The sequence below is a fragment of the Schistocerca cancellata genome, chromosome 8 (assembly GCF_023864275.1).
Source record: "Schistocerca cancellata isolate TAMUIC-IGC-003103 chromosome 8, iqSchCanc2.1, whole genome shotgun sequence".
Classification (NCBI taxonomy): Eukaryota; Metazoa; Arthropoda; class Insecta; order Orthoptera; family Acrididae; genus Schistocerca; species Schistocerca cancellata.
The window spans coordinates 419086191-419107426 of NC_064633.1; the positions used below are offsets into that span (position 1 = coordinate 419086191).

The window sequence follows — 21236 nt, forward strand, 5'->3', positions numbered from 1 at the left end:
TCCACAAGAGCAGAAAGGTGTCTGTTGTTTTCTCCTATTCTCATTGCCAATCTTCTATCATATGTCTGTATAAGACATATCAGTAAACTGTACTTGGGACTGCAATCCAGGTGGTATGCCCTGTCACAGCAGTTTCTTTGGTTAAGTGGTCGACGTCTTCATTGTCAGTGATTCACAGTGTGATGTCATCCAAGAAAAATTGACAGAATGACCTTAATCACACATCAGTTCCAACACTTCTATAACCTTTTATACAATGAGGTTTTCTGTTAAACAGGTGCTAAAATTTTTAAGTGCTGCTAGATTATATAAAGTGTCACTGGGTAGGAACTATAGATATGCTGTCATCTAGCAGAAACGAAGTGCTTCTACAACAACAAGTTCTGCAGCCATGATAATTGTCTCTGCTGGTAACCTGAATTGCCCAAACTTCTGCAAACATGGTATTCAGTATGTGCTTCCAATGGAGACACTCGTTTTGGAGCCATCAGTATATATTGCCTATGGGTACTATCTTAAAAACTGCACCAATATTTTGTGAGCCTCGTGGTCAAAAGTACTGTCAGTTACTATGTTCATCTTGGACAACTCCAGTGGGGATGGGATGCTAAAACTATTTAGTATAGATACCTTAATGAACTTCCTTGACATCTCCTGAGTATGTAAATATGTTTGAAGTAGAAAAGAAAGAGCTTTGGCACTCTGGAAGCTTCTAGTGAAGCACTGTATTGTGAGATTTAAGGCAATTAATTTCAGATTGTTGGATTCATAACAATTTCTTTTAAGAAGAAATTTGGAACAGAGATACCGCTGACATAGATCAGAGGTTCATGCACTTCAACCAAGAACATAAGATAGAACCATGAACTATAAGTATGCGGCTGTTGCAAGGATCTGTTTTGGCACCTCTTTTGTTCAATATCTATACCACTTACTTAAATAGAATATCCCTGGAGAAGGTAAAATACTTGCAATATGCAGATGATATGAGTGTGTTGGTAGGGGTGGAGCACATTGCTACCAAAAAGGCCCTTGGCACTTAATACCTGCATTTATAAACCATGTTAAGGTAACCATCAATTGCAACTCCATAACATCCACTCCCTTAATCAATAATTGGGTGTACCACTGCACGATAAAAAGTTTTGTGCCGTACTGTTGTTCAAGCCCCACTCAGTTCCTCTCAAAGCTCTGATTATGTTGACAGCCATCTCACATTTCTTAGCAACATATTTTGTGTGTACCTTCCAGTTAGCCTATGGTTTATAAAGAGTCCCAGGTACTTGACTACCATCTTCAAAGGGAAACTGGATTTTTTTTTTTTTTTTTTTTTTTTTTTTTTTTTTTTTTTTTTTTTAGCCACTGTTTGAACAGGAACATTGGGGTTGTCGGGCCTTGCAGACTTAGAGGGATGTACTTTTGGACATATGCGTATCATCTGCATATTGCAAGTATTTTACCTTCTCCAGGGATTTTCTATTTAAGTAAGTGGTATAGACATTGAACAAAAGAGGTGCCACAACAGATCCTTGCAACAGCCGCATACCTATAGTTCATTAGTTCATGGTTCTATCATATGTTCTTCTTGCACGACTATTAGCGATCAGTCAGAGAGAAAAAATAACAGCTGTTCTGAAAATGTGTGGGAAATGTGTTGTTCATTTAGTTTTGTGCCTAACAGTGGGAGTACTACATTACCGTACAAGCTGCTTAGCCCCCCCACAAAAAAAAAAAAAAAAAAAAAAAAAAAAAATTAAGGCAAGCTAGTAGATATGTGTTTTGGCTGAAACAGTGCCCTATGTCACTAAACAGATGCGTGAAAACATCTAGTACCTTTACCTCTGTGAAAACACACCTGATTATTAGCAAATAGCTTATGGTATTCAAACCACCACTCTAAGTGGAATTTGACCATTATTTACAATGCTTGGTGAGGGAATTTTAGTAATATTATTGGTCGGTATGATGCCACTGAATCAAGATTCTTCCCTGGTTTGAACACGTCTCCTGCCTATCTTTAGAGGCTCGATGTTGTAATTTTCACACCACATTTTATTGTAAATATGGAGTAGGTATTATTGTCCTCCATATGGTGGAAATGATAGCATATTGTATTGGACATTATCTGAGCCAGGGGCAGAATTTTTATCAGAGGAGAATGCTTTCTGCAGGTTGACCATTGAGAATGACTTTAGAAGAGGCTAACTGTCATTAGAATTTGGATACTCTGTGCTAAGTGGGTGTTTGAAGGAGGTTGAAATATGGCATCCCGGCTACAGTCCCCAGTTGAAATATGTTTTCCTGACTACGGCCCCCAATTGAAATATATAGCATCCCGGCTACAGTGCCCAGTTGAAATATTGTATCCCGGCTATGACACAAGTTGAAAATATGCTCACTATTTTTTATTTACTTAAATTTGCCATATTTCGTGACAGTACCTTTTCCGTTAGACGTTTGCAAGGCGATATTAGTCTTGGCTTCAGTTGTCTAAGTATGATTCCACAATGCATCTTTGTTGGTTGCAGAATTGACGTGGTTCAACGTGTTTCCCTCATTTTGGTGTTTCAAATACCAATTCTTCAAATGTAGTTTCTTCTTATAGTTAATACAAAAAAACAGTAACATAATTCAAAATTATTTATGACGGCGACCTTCACATTGTTCTACCGTCAACACACACCAAGATTTAACTGCCGACTGACTACAGTCAAAGACGACTCCAGCGTCAAAGATGTTTTACACAACACACAAGCTTCCACTTGTAATCAGTCTCTTTGCTATTCTTCGATACATTTACTAATAGTAATCAATATGCTTTCACTCTCAAAAACATAAGTAAATTAACATATAATAAGGCAAATTACAATAAAAAATATTCTGACAAGAAGTATAAGAAAACATTCACAATTTGGTATCGACAAATACAGTAAAAAAAATAACATAACTCCCAGATCCATTACAACTGCTCCTCAGGGCTTTTGTTGTTATGGACATATACAACAAAATCCCGACCACTCTCAGTAATGGATCTGTATTACACAATTAGTACATTAATGATGCAGTCTGATAACCTCTTCCAAATTTGGACTCTTTGAATATGTGGACTTGTTACTGGCTGTTGTTGCAATGATACTTCCCCATCAATCTCATACACAAAAAAATTCAAGTAAAGAAATTATTTGACATGACAAATATACATGGTATAAAACATACATGAGAAATATTCTAACATACAGCATACAGATTGAAAATAATAGAAAGGCAAAACTCATTTCCTAGAATAAGATTTAATTTTTTTTTCATATTAATGTTAATTTCATTATGCTTACATATTGTACAATAAAAATGATAGTGGACATATATAGTGTAGTGTTTTTTTATATATTTGCCTTATATAAATATATATTTTTTTACTTTGATTTTTTTTAATTTTTTTACTGATGTTTTTTCTTTTGTATAATTTTTGATTATGATTTTCTTTTTTAATCATTTTTTGTATTTTTTTTGCTTATGATTTTCTTCTTTTAGTACAGCTAAAGATACATCAGTATTATCTAAATTTTTTGCAATTATTTATGTACACTTGCCTCTCTACTACAATATTACTACAAGTCACATTCTTGTGAAGAGTACTTTTGCTCCCCACAACATCAGTATAAACAACAATAAATTGCTCATACATCATGAGGCTTTATCTAAAATTCGTTTTGAAACTTATACCTTTGCATGCATGTCCTCACATGCATGCCTTCACCCACAGGGAAGACTTAGCTTCCAAAAATTAGAAAAATTCAGAAATGTTCACCAGGGAGACTTTTTTTGTAAAAAAGTAAAAAATACATCTTTCTCTCATTTTTTGTTACAACAGTGTTTTTTCATCAGTTTCAATTAACATGTGACTTCAAATTATTACTTTATACATGCAAATATACATACTTGGTTGTACGGGTAGTTTTTTGTTCTAACAAGCATATTCCAGTGGAGGACTTTTGTTTTAGATGATAATAGGTTATTTAAATTTTTGAAATTATGATTTCTGTTTATATAGTTTCAAAGAGACAACATTCCTGAGACCAAATAATTTCTTTTATTTAGGATACACCAAACGATAAGCATTAGGGTGTGGATTTTCTATGACTTCAAAAGGTGGTGGTGGTTGTTGGGATGTTTAAGGGGGACTAAACGGCGAAGGTCATCAGTCCCCCAGACTTCAAAAGGCCCAATATAGATATCAAAGAATTTTTTAATTTCTGAAGTTAACATTTTTGATTTTTCATGAGATTTGACCAGAACAAGATCCCCAATTTTGAAAGCGGTTAATTTTACCCTATTGTTATGTCTTTTATTCCTCTTTTCTCCTTGTTTCCTCATAGTTTCTCTGACAATATCTTCTCCCTCTTGCATAGTTAAAGGTGTACATTTAGGAAATTCAATAAGTTCTGATATAAGATTTGGAGGTCTAATATTGAACATAATCTCATACGGTGAAAATCCTGTGGAACTATGTTGTAGGCTATTCATAATATCTTCAAAATTTCGAATGTGCTCGAACCAGGTTGGATGTTTATGGCTACAATAGGTTCTACAAAGTCTCCCAATTTCCCTCATATATCTTTCTGTAGGATTGGTGGATGGAGAATAAACAGATATAAGTATATGCTTCAATTTTGATCTTTCAATAAACTTTTTCCAAATTTTAGAGGTAAACTGTGAACCTTTATCTGATTAATATAGCTTTTGGTTTATCCACCTGTGCGAAATAATCTCTTTCAATTTTTATTATAATTTCATGGTTAGTAGCTTTTTTCACTGGATATAGTTTAATTAATTTTGAAAATACATCTACCATAACAAATATGTAACAGTGGCCACCTTTACTCTTTGGTAACATTCCATATAAGTCCACTGCGATAAGATCTAAAGGTTTTTCTGGAATAATGTTTTGCATCTCTCCACCACATCTTTGATTGCTCACTTTAACTCTCTGACATTTGTCACAGGTTGCCAATTCTTTTCTTACCTTCTTTCCAATATTGTAAAAATAAACATTTTCTTGTATCTTTTGAATGCACTTCTGTATCCCACAATGACCAAAACTTTCATGTAAATGATCAGCTTATCAGCATCTGCCTCTGGCCAACACAGTTTCCAATTGTCAGAATCTACATCTGTTCTCCGAAAAATCCCCTTATGTAATTTGTAAAATTTATAAAGTTTCTCATACCCCTTCTTGCCTAAACATTCTTTGATGAATTTCCAACTCTGATCCAAATTTTGATTTTTTCTAATTTTGTTACACATAGCTGTAATTGTTTTCTCATTTTCCACCCCTTTCAAGTATCTAATTTTAAATTGCTTTTCCTCCTCTTGTTCAAAAATCTCCTTTTCTCCCCCAATTGGTAACCTTGAAAGTGAATCAGCTACTACATTCTCAGAAACTTTTATGTGTTTGATTTCAAAGTCAAACTGTTGCAGAAATATTGCCCATCTGGTCAATCTACTGTGGTATAATTTGCACTCTCGTAAGCAACTCAAAGCTTTGTGATCTGAAAATACTATGGTTTTATGTCCAATAAGGTAAATTCTAAATTTTGTAAAAGCCCAATGAATTGCCAAAAGTTCCTTCTCTGTGACTGAATAATTTTTCTCATGCTTGAGCAACATTCTGCTTGCAAATGCTATGGTACAATGTATCTTAACTCCATTCCCTACTCATTCTTGAAATAACTCTGCTCCAAGCCCATAATTACTGCTATCAGTGTTCAAACAAAATGGTAAATTAAAATCAGGTCTATGTGATAAGTGTTGCTTCCTCAACTCTTGCTTAGTTTTATCAAACTCTTCCTGACAACTTTTATCCCAAACCCAAACAGTGTTTTTCTTAAGTAACTGACTTAAACATGGTGCATTCAGACTCTGATCACTTATATATTTTCGGTAATAACCGCATAACCCAAAGAACGACTTTAATTGTTTTTTAGTCTTAGGAATAGGAATTTCTGAAATTGCTTTAATTTTTTCTGGATCTACCAAAATTCCCTTGTCTGTGACAACATGACCCAAAAATTTTAATTCAGAAACTGCAAATTTACATTTCTCTAATTTCAATGTCATTCCCCCTTTTCTAAGTTTTTCACAAACTGACTTCAAAATCGAAAAATGTTCCTCCTAATTTTGCCCTGTAACCAAAATGTCATCTACATAAATTATCAGTTTAGACGCAAGTTCTTGCCCCAGTACATGATCCAAAGCTCTTATAAATTCGGAAACAGAAGAATTTAACCCAAATGGCACAACACAATATTGGTAACTCTTACCATTGTACAAGAAAGCAGTATATTTTCTAGAATTAACCGAAAGTGGTACCTGATGAAAACCCGAAGTTAGATCCAAACTTGACATATATTTTATATCTGTAAATTTATAGAGTAACTCATCAATATTTTCGGGATGGTCCGTCTGTCTGAACAAAATTTTGTTTAAGTGTCTGGAGTCCAAAATCAATCTTACTCCACCGCCTTTTTTCGAAACTACTACTAGAGGGTTAATTATATGCGCTGATACTCCTTTCTATTATATTACATCCTTCCATCTTTTTCAGCTCTTTCTCAACAGTAGGTCTTTTTGATATTGCAATACTGTATGGTTTTAAGAAAAATGGTTCATGAGGTTTTACCTGAAGCTCACACTGATAACCCCTTACCCTACCAGGTATGTCACTGAAAACATCACTGTATTCCCACAGCAGGTTTTCTAACTGTTGTTTTTGCTCCCCAGATAAATTTTGTGTTTCTGAAATTTTCAAATTTACTAAATTCCCAAATTCAACTTCATCAGTATCAAATGTATGGTTTCAATATTCTCCAATCTATTTTCTTTTAGTAAACTGATACTGTCAAAATTTCCATTACTCTGATCACCAAGTGTGTTCACAAAATTTGTTTGAATGTATTCCCTTTCACTAGTTTCTATCAAAAGTTTTCTTCCAACCCAATCAAATGCTGTATTTACTTTTACTATCCAATTCATACCCAAAAGAAAATCCTCATTAAATTCCTGAATTACAAAACATCCATGTGTGAACAACTTGCCTTCAATTTAAAATGTCACTAAAGCCTGGCTTTTTAACCAATTTACTGCTCTTCCCAGTAGCACCTTTTATCTTTACCCCAACAACTGGCATTTCAACAAAATCTTTCCCCGCTTTCAATTTCTTGCTTAACCTTTCAGATATTCCCGAGATCTCACTTCCTGTATCAATTAAACATTTACCAATCCATGATCCAATTTGAACTTTTATATAAGGACTGCAAAATTGATCACTTTTCTCAGAACCTGTATCCTCATGTAATAAATCACTTTCAATTTCCCCAAACCTATACTTACCAGAATCATATGGTATATCATTACATGTATTACTTGTCACAGTTATAAAATTTGCACAAGATACAAAATTGTCATTAGTGCACTCTATTATCTCAAATAGCCAAGAATTTTCATCCAAATCACATTGTATACTATTGAAGTACTTATCCTTCAGCTTTTCAAAAATAAAATATCTCATCTTTTTCCACCACTCAGGACATACAGTTTCACATACATTAATAAGCATCTTTCTAAAGTTCTTGTCAAAAGAAATAGTTACACTGTTCAGCCATATATTCATAAGAAATGTGTGTGTATCATTAGTATCTGTAAAAGTTTCACTTAGGCTAGAAGTTATACATGTGTCGTCATTATTTGTGTAGTCAGATTCTTTACCAACAACATCAAAATTCACACTTTCACCTACACCCAGCTTGTGAGCCTTATTCATCCTGGTAACATCCCTGGGAATTTCTACATTATCCTCACTATTTAATCCATTTTCAACAATGTGTATACCCAACTCCCTGTTTAAACTAATGAAACACCTTTCCTCAACATCATCATCAATCCCATTACTATCATTATCAACTTTATCATCAACATCATTATCATTATACATATTCAGGTCATACACATTCAAATTATTCCCCAAAATATAATTTCCCCTTTCTAAAGTTACCAGATCCCTTTCACCAATATTTTCATTCGCACAGCATGCATTCTCTCTTTCATTCACACACGTCTCTGAACTACTACAAATTACATCATCTGACAAAGTGTTGTTCTTTTCTGCCCAAGTGTAAAACTCTGTTAAATTAAATGAATCACAATTACTTTTATCTACTGTGTGTTCTTGTCTACTGAAAATTTTATCTTTATCAATATCATTATTTTCCTCTTGAAATTTCTTCAATAGGTAACAACTAATGACCTCATGTGATAGCTTAGGTTTGGATCTGTCATGTTTGGGTTTATGATAGTCACATCCATTGGTCCTTTCATCATGCTCACCTTCTGCCTCAACCTTGCGGACCTTCAAAGGGGCGTCTACTCGTTTTTTATTTCCGGTTCCTGTTTGAACTGCTGATTGTGGTTCTGCCAATGTCTCTGATCAACATTTCTGTTGCCATTCCTATGCCAAACATTACCTGATTGTTGGTAGTTTCTATTGTACTGATCTCTATCAAAATTTCTGTGATTTTGATCCCTAAAGTGTTCTCTATTTTGTTGATTATTTCCCCGAAAATGTTGTTCTTGTTTTGGATAAAAATTATGGTCCTTCTTTTGAAAATTGTTATCCCCCCCTGAATTTTGACTGACACTATGATAATTGTTTTGTTCCCTTTTTTGAAAGTTGTCATTTCCCCAATTTTGACCATTACCTTTCTGAGTAAACCCACTGTGTGTTGTTGTTGTTGTTACCCTATCCAACTTTTCAATATAATTGAGAAACTGCTGTACATTACTATGAAGACAATGAACTAAACTCAACTGCATTGCTGATGGCAATCTTCTCTTTAAGGTATCAATTTTGATCAAGTCATCCAAAGGTTTTGTTAAATGAATAAGTTTTTGAAATTCACTTTTGCAAAATTGTTGCCCGCATCTCGTGGTCGTGCGGTAGCGTTCTCGCTTCCCACGCCCGGGTTCCCGGGTTCGATTCCCGGCGGGGTCAGGGATTTTCTCTGCCTCGTGATGGCTGGGTGTTGTGTGCTGTCCTTAGGTTAGTTAGGTTTAAGTAGTTCTAAGTTCTAGGGGACTTATGACCACAGCAGTTGAGTCCCATAGTGCTCAGAGCCATTTTTTGCAAAATTGTTTCATGTTCCCATCTGATTCTCTATAGTTTCTCCCATTCAAAAATTCACTTTTGATTCTAGTTTGTTTAAGATCATCCCAAAAATTTTCCAGAAATTTTGATTCATATTCTGAAAAGGTCATCCCCAAAGTTACAATCTGGTTTGCCCAAGTCAAAGCTTCCCCTTCCAAGAATTTTTTCACAAATTTAATTTTCATATCATCTGGTGAGTGAGGTAAAAAACAATCCTTACAATACTGTATAAAATCAACGGGATGTAAGGGTCCATCTACCGGAAAGTGCTTCACTGGAATATTAGATACAAGATTGCATGTGTTGACATTGTAATTTTTGCTTTGAAATTCAATGTCAAAACTTTCAATTTTTTCGCTAAGTTCTTTGACAGATTTTTTGTTTTCTAAATCATTGCACTCAACTTTTTTTTCTAAAGTAACCAAACGATTGTCAGTTTTTTGTTCTACATTTTTTACTAAAACTTTTGTATTCTCATCCAAATTTTTAATTTCCCCTTTTATCTCATTAAAATCAATTAACTTTATTTCCCTATCTGCCAGTAACTCATTTTTTACAGTATTAATTTCACTGCTCAATTTAGCATCAATTTCATTTACTTTTGCTTCCACAGATTCAATTTTTTCCTCAACACTCCCAACTCTGTTCGAAAGATCACCCACTTGGGTATTGACTGCTTGGACTTGCGACAAAATGTTATCAATTTTTTCATCCCAGTAAGTCTTATTGTCGTCAACTGATTGTTTAATTTCTTTCGTGAAATTTACAAGAAAACTTTTTAAATCAAATTGATCGGTTCTTTCTTTTTCATTTGACCTGTCCTGATTTTCGAAGTCTATTAAATTACTACTTTCTACTTTAGGCACAATACTCTCGAAAATCTCGTAAGTCATTGTGAAGAACAAAAATTTATACCCAACAATACAAAACAAGATTGTTTTAACAAAATACGAGGGTTTCGTGACTTATCTGGAACACTCTGCCACTGTTGCAAATCCACGTTTTCCATCCATGTGATTGTTGACCAAAATTCTTGAAAATACTTCTTCTGTCAAAAATTATATTTTTCGCCGAAACATTTCTTCTCCAAAACTTTTACTTCCCGATGAACACAAATACTGTAACACACATTCTGAAAAAACTGGTATTAACACACAAAAATTTTCTTCCTCGTAGCACTGTTGAAGATCTCGTGAACACAATATCCCGGCTGATGCCCCCAATTGAAATATGGCATCCCAGCTACAGTCCCCAGTTGAAATATGTTTTCCCGGCTACGGCCCCCAATTGAAATATATAGCATCCCGGCTACAGTCCCCAGTTGAAATATTGTATCCCAGCTATGACACAAGTTGAATATATGCTCACTATTTTTTATTTACTTAAATTTGCCATATTTCGTGACAGTACCTTTTCCGTTAGACGTTTGCAAGGCGATAGTCGTGGCTTCAGTTGTCTAAGTATGATTCCACAATGCCTCTTTGTCGGTTGCAGAATAGACGTGGTTCAACGTGTTTCCCTCATTTCGGTGTTTCAAATACCAATTCTTCAAATGTAGTTTCTTCTTATAGTTAATACAAAAAAACAGTAACATAATTCAAAATTATTTATGACGGCGACCTTCACATTGTTCTACCGTCAACACACACCAAGATTTAACTGCCGACTGACTACAGTCAAAGACGACTCCAGCGTCAAAGATGTTTTACACAACACACAAGCTTCCACTTGTAATCAGTCTCTTTGCTATTCTTCGATACATTTACTAATAGTAATCAATATGCTTTCACTCTCAAAAACATAAGTAAATTAACATATAATAAGGCAAATTACAATAAAAAATATTCTGACAAAAAGTATAAGAAAACATTCACAATTTGGTATCGACAAATACAGTAAAAAAAAAAAAAAACATAACTCCCAGATCCATTACAAGGTAAGTTTCTGCTTGTGTAACATATGTTCCATAACACAACTTGTAGGCAGTAAATTGTAATGGTAATTTATTGAGGTTTTCTTGAAACTCTTCAACTTCATTCACACCCTTTGACATTGAAGTGTCCTTAGTTATAGACTTGCAGAAGTTTTTGTAACTTGTCCTCTTCTTGTTTTTCAAAAAAACCTCTTGTTTCTGCCTGTATTTTTTGGAGGCTGATGTAGTTTTGTTGGATAAAATGTGTCTTATATTTCCTCTGTGCTTCCTTACATTTGTTTGCTCTCTGACATTCGGTTTCCACCACACAGGACTGGCTTTGTTTGTAATGCAAAATGGCTTCTGTTGAGAAATTGCCTATGCAGCAGCCTCAATAATGCACTGTATTAATTTACAATATTCAGAACCTAGATCTGTGGTTGTCTAGTTGTGGGAGGCTCACTTTTAATTCATCAATATATCTATCCCAGTAGGCTTTCCCAATTTTCCATCTCTGTGTGGGGTACATAAAGTGAGATTTTTCCTCTGTGCCAGGCAAAGTCAGAGGAATTAGCAGGTGATCAGAATCCAAAGGATCTACCTTTACCTCCCAGGTGGTTAGTAGTACCACATGAGGCGATGCGATGCAGTGGCCTACTGCTGATCTGGTCAATAATGGCGGGTTGTTTGTGTTGGAGATCTGTCATTCAGCAGCAGTAATTTTCGTCTTCTAGGATTTTCATTAATAGCTCACCATTGCGAACACTATACAATGTTTGATGAGTACACAACATATGCAGTAGATGACCAAATTGTTGTAAAAGAGATGTAATATTGGGCCTAATAGGAGCATGTTAGGTGGCCTGTAGATAATCAGTATATTCAAGTTGGGTTCTAAGATTCATGTGAAAATTTCTGTGGCTTAGATGTCTTGGTTGCTGCATCTAAGTTCAAGAGTATTGTCAGAAATACTTTCTTTCACAGGTGTAACTACCCCTGTGTATGGTTGTTTCTGTCACTTTTAAAGATGTCACAGTCAGGGAAGTGGAAGTTCTCTGTGGACTTGAGCCATTTTCTAGAAATGGCATAGACTGAAAATTTGTGTGTTTGGTGAAGTGGATGAGACTCTCTTTATTGGATCTAAGTGATACCCCGCAAAACCAATACAAAGAAATTCATATCCTCTCCAACCTCAGTTTATCACTAAAATGAACAAACAAACAACCTAATTATCTACACTCATACCTCCATACATGTCATTCTGCAACATCTTGCTCCAGCCATACCTGTGGATGCTCACACTGTAGCAGAGAGTATTCAGTATAGTGTAACTACTGATTTGCTCTCTTCAGTTTCTTTAGATGATGATGAAGTTGTCAAAGAGCACACTACAGTGAAGTGCTTAGATCCAATAAAGAGAGTCTCATCCACTTCACCCATCTCAGTAAGTTTTTCATTTCAAGCATGCAAATATTTACAGATTTTTCTCTTTAAATCTGCCAAAAACTTTTTTATTGAATACAAAATCCCACTATAATTCTTAAACAATTAGCCAGACACACTCAGAATAATTGTGTGTTTGGTGAAGTGGATGCCTGTTTTCCTGGACAGTACGACAATTTGTGTAAGAAACAGCAGATAAAAAAAGTTCATTTCTTGTAGCTTATCGATGTGTCGGGCTGTAGATCCTGTACATGTGCCACTGGTGGCTATGAGGCTGTCCTCCAGTGTGGTGGTAGTGGGGTTAGTGGGGACACTGCATGCTGTATCATCACTGACAGTGTTTATGAATGAACACAAGGTAGTTCCAACTTGGTTCTCTTTGCTTGTTGTGAGATAATTATTTTATTTTTCAGGCTAGAATAGGTCACAGATGTGTTTTAATGGTTTGATTATAAGAATGACAATTGTTGTCAAATATATGTGTCTTTGTCCTCTTAAATAATTATTTATTGTTTGGATCTAGTGAGAATGATGAAAAATGTGGTGCTATTTGTTGTTTTTGTCAGGAGTTATTTGTATGTTGTTCATTGCCAATTTTTCGGGCTTAACATTTTACCTTCATTTTTGAAGATAGTTTGACAGTCCTGATAGGTGAAATCAATGAAGCTAAGTACATGAATGAAATGTTTGGAAAACAAATTTTTTTTCCAGACAATATACATTCTGATATGTTTGATGGTTCATTAACGTATTAATTTTTTTTTTTTTTATCTGCAATGACCAGTGCACCACTGGCATTTGAAAAATTATAGATATGGGTATAGCACATTTCAGTAAGTGCCATTAACAGAACACTTTTATATTTTGATACAGGAAATCTTTGGATGGAAAACATTTCAATATTGACACATCCACAGTATCTGAAAGTGTGAAAGTGTCAAATGGAGAGTGTTTAGTTCGAAAGGAAGAAAAAGTAAGAGCTGCAGCAGTAATTGCCAACAGGGACAACATGTTGTGCACTATTACTGACGTTTCTGAATTAATACCGTCAACAGAAATTCGGCTTGGTTACCGTGTACCATCAGTTGTACAACCAGGTAAGTGTACCAGATGTAGAAGACATACAGTGACTGTCAACTTGTTGCTGGTTTGGTTTGGTTTAGAATAAATGACATTCTGTAATTGTGTGCTTTTGTACTGTAAATAGATCCGTAGTTGAAGCTATCAGCAATGTTAGCTGAATCAAATGGTCTGAAACATGTTAATGTAAATTAGAGTACCAGATTTTAACTTCATTTATTTGTTATCCATAAAGTGCCAGGTGTAGCAAGAATTTAAATATGATTATATAAGCTAGTCAGCTATAAGAACTTTCTATGAGTGTAATGATAGTGATACTGCTTACTGAGTCTGTTTTGGATAACAACAAGAAGTTAAGTTCAGTGTTTTGCACATAGAAATATTTAACATTGCATTGAATCTCAGACAAGGGTGCTAGCTTATTTTCATATTTTAAGTCATTGTTGTCCTACACAATTCCTAATTCAAAATAACTAAAGTAAATAAAATATTTAGCAAAAGTTTACGATATTGTGTAAAGCAAACAACTGCATAAATTGCAGAGGCCTTTCACAGTCAGTTTAATTTGTAATGCCCTTAATGACTAATTATAAGAATCCGTTTCAACTGGCTGCAATTTGCACAGCCATGATACAATCCACACACACACACACACACACACACACAATTATTCTGAGTGTGTCTGGCTAATTGTTTAAGAATTATAGTGGGATTTTGTATTCAATAAAAAAGTTTTTAGCAGATTTAAAGAGAAAAATCTGTAAATATTTGCATGCTTGAAAGAAAATTATGAACTTTTTTTATCTGCTGTTTCTTACACAAATTGTCGTACTGTCCAGGAAAACAGGCATTTCCCCTGTCAGGTGTAGCTAATTTTATTTTAAATTGTGCAATAATGTGAATAATCCATAAGCAATAGTGTGTAAACAACAACTCCTTAGTATAATTGAGAAAGCAGCAACTTTTTGTTTGTGAGAGTATTCCTGTTGTTCCCTTTTTTTCTGCTCATTTTTCCAACTGGTCAGCTCATCCATTGAGATTTTGGCATGCACCCATTATCATACAGGTTATGTACTACTTCTTCTTGATCATGATACAGTAACTTCCTCTGTCTTTACATATTGACAATAGCATCTTGTAATCTTACGCTCCCTCGCATCACCTGTTGATTGTCACTCATTTTCTAATTAATTTCTTTTGATAGGTTTCAGGTGGAGTAAGATTCACAAATAACTTTTTACTAATCTTATTTTCTTGTAGTTGGCTCCAGTTTGTCACGTCTTAAGGGTTGATTCTCAAGGCCGAAATTTTTGACATTGTTGGTTTCAAATGATGTGTTAATGTTTAAGTAAGCCTGCTCTGTAATTTCTGTTTCTGTACTTTTTATTACATCACATTTTTCTGTATCACACCATCTTTACAGTTTCCTCTTCATTGTCAAAAATTACATTGTTATTGCCAACATAAAACACGTTCGATTTCATCAGAGGCATGCCCCCTACTTCCACATTCTGTGGTACTAACAATATTCCAAAGAGTTTACAAAACAAAAAAGTTTATAAACTTTCTTGACAAAAGAAGTATCTTCACCTAGTTATATCATTATTTTGTAAATGAAACTATCTGCACTGAATGACTGTGACAGCAGGTTGGACTTTATATAGCGGCGGTTTCATAATGTCTTGAAGTGTCAAGGCGACGCAAGGCGGAGAGTTCCAGGCACTTCTGCTCCAGGCCTTCTGACGTTGGTGCGGCCGCAGTGCTGGCCTGCTGGCACCAGACTTTACCTGAAGATTCGCACACCGGGACAAATTCTAAGTGTGCTCACAGCACCATAACACTATCATGATTCCCACCATTTGTTTTCAGTTAACCCATTTACTACCGTAATAATTATTTGTTTTAACTCATTACTGAATGTATTTTAAAAGGTAACTATCGCCAGACAAGGAAAATAAAAAATTCCAACATAATTTTGTGATTTTACAAAGCATAATATAACCAATAATTTTCTTAAATTATTGGGGGAAAGGGGGGGGGCAGAACCCCCTCCCCCCACCCCACCCCAAATTAATTTTTGAGGGGGCTCAGGCCCCATGGAGTCTGCGCCTGTGGAAGCAGAAGAGGTCCCAGAACTGAACCTTGTGGCACTTCATATTTAATGGTTTCATGGTTTGAATAGTGTTGAGTGAGTTTGATGAAATTATGATGTTGCACTTCAACCACTTGTTTTCGACCGCTTAGGTATGGCTTTATCCAGTTGTTAGATGTTCCTCTAATCCCCGTGTTGTCAAGCGTAGGCAATAGTTTTGTGTGATCTATGATATCAAAAGCTTTAGAGATCTAGACATATTCCAGTGACATTTTCACCATTACCTAATTTCTGAAGTACTTCACTGAATAGTTCAAAAACTGCTGCATCAGTTGAGCAGCCTTTCCTGAAACCATGTTAGGCACGATGGAAAAATTCCAGTTTGAAAGGAACTATTATAAAGGTGAGTTAATGGTTCAATAATGAGATCTCCACATTTTTAATAAGGCTGTCTGGGATGCCATCTATTCCAGTGGAATGATTCACTTTCAAAGTCTGATAAATGACAGGACTTCTTTCTGGGTTATTGGAAAGAGGAATAGTGAAGTAGGATTTATGTTGGTATTTACAGATATACTGGGCAGTTTATATTGCAAGGTTTGATTTCAGCGATTAATTGCTCACTTATATTGCTAAAATAAGTATTGAACACATTTTCTATTTCTTTAGGATCATTAATTTCTTTGCTGTTACAATGCAATTAAATATTGGAATTTTGAGGAGAAACATTGTGAGTTTGGGGTTTCACTATACTCCACACAGCTTTCATTTTTTTATTGACATTATTTATATAGCAGTTATTTGTCATTACTTTAGCTTCTTTGATCACTATTTTAAGTATCATTTCATAATTCTTGAAATATGCAAGGAATTCATTGGATACTGTGGAAGACTTGGAGATCTCATATAATCTTTGTTTTTCAGCACATGACTTTTTTATACCAGTTGTCAACCAGCAATTTTTTTCTGTTAAGCCTACTACAATTGATTTTCTGATTTTTAGCTGGAAATGACACATTAAGATATCCATAAGTACTTTGAACTTCTCATCTTTGTTTTCGTATCTGTATGTTTCAGTCCATGTTCCCTTCTTTAGTAAATTCCTGAAGTATTCAATGTTTTGAGCTGTAGGTTCTTCCTATTTTAAATGTTTCTGTTGTTGGAAGGATGTACAGGAAGCTGATAGATTGTTCTATTCCTTAGAAGTCTTTCTTTAATAATTTCACTACCACGATCACAAACAAACCTTTTCCCTTCTTAGTTCAAATGCATTCCATGCTTTGTGTGCAGATTTCAATGCAACTTTCTTATATCCAGTACATCACACTTAATGTATTGAGAACAGTGTTTCCATATTTTAATGTTTGTTTTCTGAATTTATTTGTTTACACACAAACTATAAATTCAATCGTGCCTGTGAGGCAGTGTGGCAAGTACTGTGTTCCTGGATGTGTTAGCTTGTTGAAAATTCTGCAGCATTTTCATGCAGACTTCTGCTTCATTTTTTGCCACATTGTTTGAACGCATTATACAGACGGTAAATCATTTTTCTGCATTAATTTCATCTGAGAGTTAGTGTCTACAACATTTTTACGTCCCACTCCTGGTTTCACTACACTAGTGACTGCTATTTTGCGATTTTTCTCATGGAGCATGCTGGATAGATTTCTGCCATGACTTCCTGTTAGTAATAGTATGTTACACTTTTTCCCTGATGATATGTGTTTGTTGTTTACATTTTTTTGCAAAAACACTATTCATTTTCAGTTCACTGATTTTTACAAGTTCACGGTCATTTGGAGAGTCATTATCATAGTCACTTATTTGCAAAACATGATATTTGTTTTTATCGGAAAATGTGACAGTTTTAGCAGAGTTTGTTGTTCTTTTTGCAGTTGGAGAACTATCTTTGTAAGACACTTTTATCCACTTGGATGATTTATTACTTTTGATTTGCATCACTTCACTTTGTGTTGGCTTCGTTTGTAGATCCCAATTTTCTTTCTTGAGTGAATCAGTATCGCTTCTTAACGCACTGACTATGAATTGTAAGCTTGCAATTGATTCTTTTAGCATTGTTATTTGATTGATTGACTGACTGACTGACTAACTGAATGAATGAATAAATATATAAATAAAACTTAACCATGTGTAGGACAGCTGGTATTATTCCTTAATCACTACAAATATGCTGATTGGTCTTGAATGTTGAGAGAGCAGGAATTGCCCCTCCTCCCTGCTGAAGCCCAGTACTGGCAGATAGTGATTGGGCAACAGCATGTCACTTACATCATTGTAAATAACCTCAGTCAGGAAGTAGCTTAGTATGTTCCATATTATGTAAAAGTAATGTATCCTGAGTTCGATCTCAATTCATTTGGTAGTTTGTGAGAAAATGTTTTTCAAAATTTTGAGTTTGACCAAAACAAAAGTTGTTGTTCTTATTGTTGCTGTTGTTGTTATTATGGTTTTCAGTCCAAAGATTGATTTGATGCAGCTCCCGTGCTAATCTATTCTGTGCAAGCCTCTTCATCTCTGAGTAACTACTGCAATTTACGTCCCTCTGAATCTGCTTACTGTATTCATCTCTTTGTCTCCATATGCAATTTTTACCTCACACACTTCCCTCCAGTACTAAATTGGTATTCCCTTGATGCATCAGAATGTGTCCTACCAACTGATCCCTTCTTTTAGTTAGGTTGTACCACAAATTTCTCATTTCATCAATTCTATTCAGTACCTCCTCATTAGTTGCATGATCTACCCAACTAATATTCAGCATTCTTATGTAGCACCACATTTCAAAAACTTTTCCCTTCTTGTCTAAACTCTTTATCGTCCCTGTTTCACTTCCATACATGGCTCACTCCATACAAATACTTTCAGAAATGACTTCCTGATGCTTAAATCTATGCTAAATGGTAACAAGTTTCTCTTTTTCAGAAATGCTTTTCTCACCATTGACAGTCTACATTTTATATCCTCTCTGTTTCGACCATCATCAGTTATTTTACTTCCCAAATAGCAGACACATTTACTACTTTAAGTGTCTCATTTTCTAAACTAATTGCCTCAGCATCACTCTCCCTCTATTTTACCCTGGTCGCCTTTAGAATTTGAATCTGAGTATTCCAGTCACCAATGTAAAAACTTTCTCTAAGTTTACTTTTCCTTAACCTATCTTCTTTGAGAAGTCATTGGGTCAGTATTGCCTCACGTGTTCCAACATTTCTGCGGAATCCAAACTGCTCTTTCCTGAGGTCAGCTTTTAGCGGTTTTTCAGTTCTTCTGTAAAGGATTCATGTTAGTATTCTGCAGCCGTGACTTATTAAACTGATAGTTCAGTAATTTTCACATCTGTCAGCACTAGGTTTCTTTGGAATTGGGATTATGATATTCTTCTTGAAGTCTGAGGGTATTTCGCCTGTCTCATAAATCTTGCATACCAAATGGAAGAGTTTCCCAAGTCTATCAGTAACTCTAATGGAATGTTGTGTATTTCTTGGGGCTTTGTTTGTACTTAAGTCTTTCAGTGCTTTGTCAAATTCTTTATGCACTATCATTTCTACTTTCTCATCTTACTCTGTGCCCTCTTCTATTTCCATAATATAGCCCTAAAGTACATTGCCCGTGTATAGACCCTCTACATACTCCTTCCACCTTTCTTCTTTCACTTCTTTGCTTAGATGGGTTTTCCATCTGAGCTCTTGATATTCATGCAGGTGACTCTCTTTTCTCCAAAGGTATGTTTAATTTTCATGTAGGCAATATCTATCTTACCCCTAGTGATACATGGTTCTACATCCTTACAGTTGTACTGTAGCCGTCCCAGCTTAGCCAGTTTGCACTTTCTGTCAATCTTATTTTTAAGATGTTTGTATTCCTTTTTGTCTGCTTTATTTACTGCATTCTTATATTTTCTCCTTTAATCAATTAAATTTAGTATCTCTTCTGTTACTAGTCCTCGTCATTTTTCCTACTTTATCCTCTGCTGCCTTCACTGTTTCATCTCTCAAAGTTACCCATTCTTCTTCTACTGTATTCCTTTCCCCTGTTCTTGGCAATCGTTTCCTAATGCTCCCACTGAAACCCTCTACAACTTCTGTTTCTTTCACTTTATTCAGGTCCCATCCCCTTAAATTCCTGCATTTTTGCACTTTCTTCAGTTTTTATGTGCTGTTCACAACCAATAAATTGTGGTCAGAGTCCACATCTGCCCCTTAAAATGTCTTACAATTTAAAATCTGGTTCCTAAATCTGTATCTAACCATTATTTAATCAATCTGAAACTTTCCTTTGTGTCCAGGTCTCTTCCACATATACAATCTTCTCTCATGATTATTAAACCAAGTGTTAGCTATGATTAAATTATGCTCTGTGCAAAATTCTACCAGGTGGCTTCCTCTTTCATTCCTTTCCCCCAGTCCATATTCACCTACTGCTTTTCCTTCTCATGCTTTTCCTACCATCTAATTCCAGTCCCTGCTGATTATTAAATATTTGGCTCCCTTAACTATCTGAATAATTTCTATTATCTCATCATAAATTACCTTAGTCTCTTCCTCATATGCGGAGCAGTTGGCATATAAACTTGTACTACTGTGGTAGGTGTCAGCTTTGTGTCTATCTTGGCTACAATAATGTGTTCAGTACGCTGTTCATAGTAACTTATCTGCATTCCTATGTTTTTACCCATTATGAAACCTACTCCTGCATTAGCCTTCTTTGATTTCTAATTAATAACCCAGTGTTCAGCTGACCAGAAGTCCTGTTCCTCCGGCTACCAAACTTCACTAATTCACAATATACCCATCTTTAACCTCTCCATTTCCTTTTTTAAATTTTCTGACCTACCTGCGCGATTAAAGACTCTGACATTCCATGTTACGATACATAGAATGCCAGTTCTGTTTTTCCTGATAACAACATCCTCCTGATTAGTCCCTGTCGGGAGATCTGAATGGGGGACTACTTTACCTCCGAAATATTTTACCTAAGAGGATGCCAGCACAATCTAAGCAAACAGTAGAGCTGGAAAATTACAGCTGTAGTTTCCCTTTGCTTTTAGTTGTTCACAGTACCATCACAGCAAGGCTGTTTTGGTTGATGTTACAAGGTCAGATCAGTCAATGATCCAGACTGTTGCCCCTAAAACTATTGGAAAGTCAGCTGCTCCATTTCAGGAACCACAGATACACACTGTTGTCATTGCACCTATGATACAACTATCTGTATCACAGAGGCACCAACAGCAAGGGCCATAGTTCATCGGGGAGGAAACAAAAGTTACCAGCTTGATTTTTTTAATACCATATTTGTGTTAGGTATAAAACCATCATTTTAACAACACTGTTTAAATTTCTTTATTATTTTCTGAGTTATTTCTTAAAATGTGAAATTTGATGGAAAATCAGGTAAGTTGCACAGATTAAACAACCCTTAGGTGTAACTTAAAAATTAGAAAATTCATCACCATACTCCAAACCTAAAATCATAAGGTTGTTTCACTA

General features: G+C 35.2%; 1 protein-coding gene across 1 annotated transcript in view; it reads left to right on the plus strand.

Moving 5' to 3' along the window:
* Window positions 1-21236, plus strand: part of LOC126094447 (putative helicase MOV-10) — a 354346-nt gene that overhangs the window by 100309 nt on the left and 232801 nt on the right. Inside the window, exon 4 of the mRNA XM_049908819.1 lies at window positions 13428-13651. Within this exon, the coding sequence (XP_049764776.1) occupies window positions 13428-13651 (224 nt within the window). The remainder of the gene's footprint in view (window positions 1-13427; window positions 13652-21236) is intronic.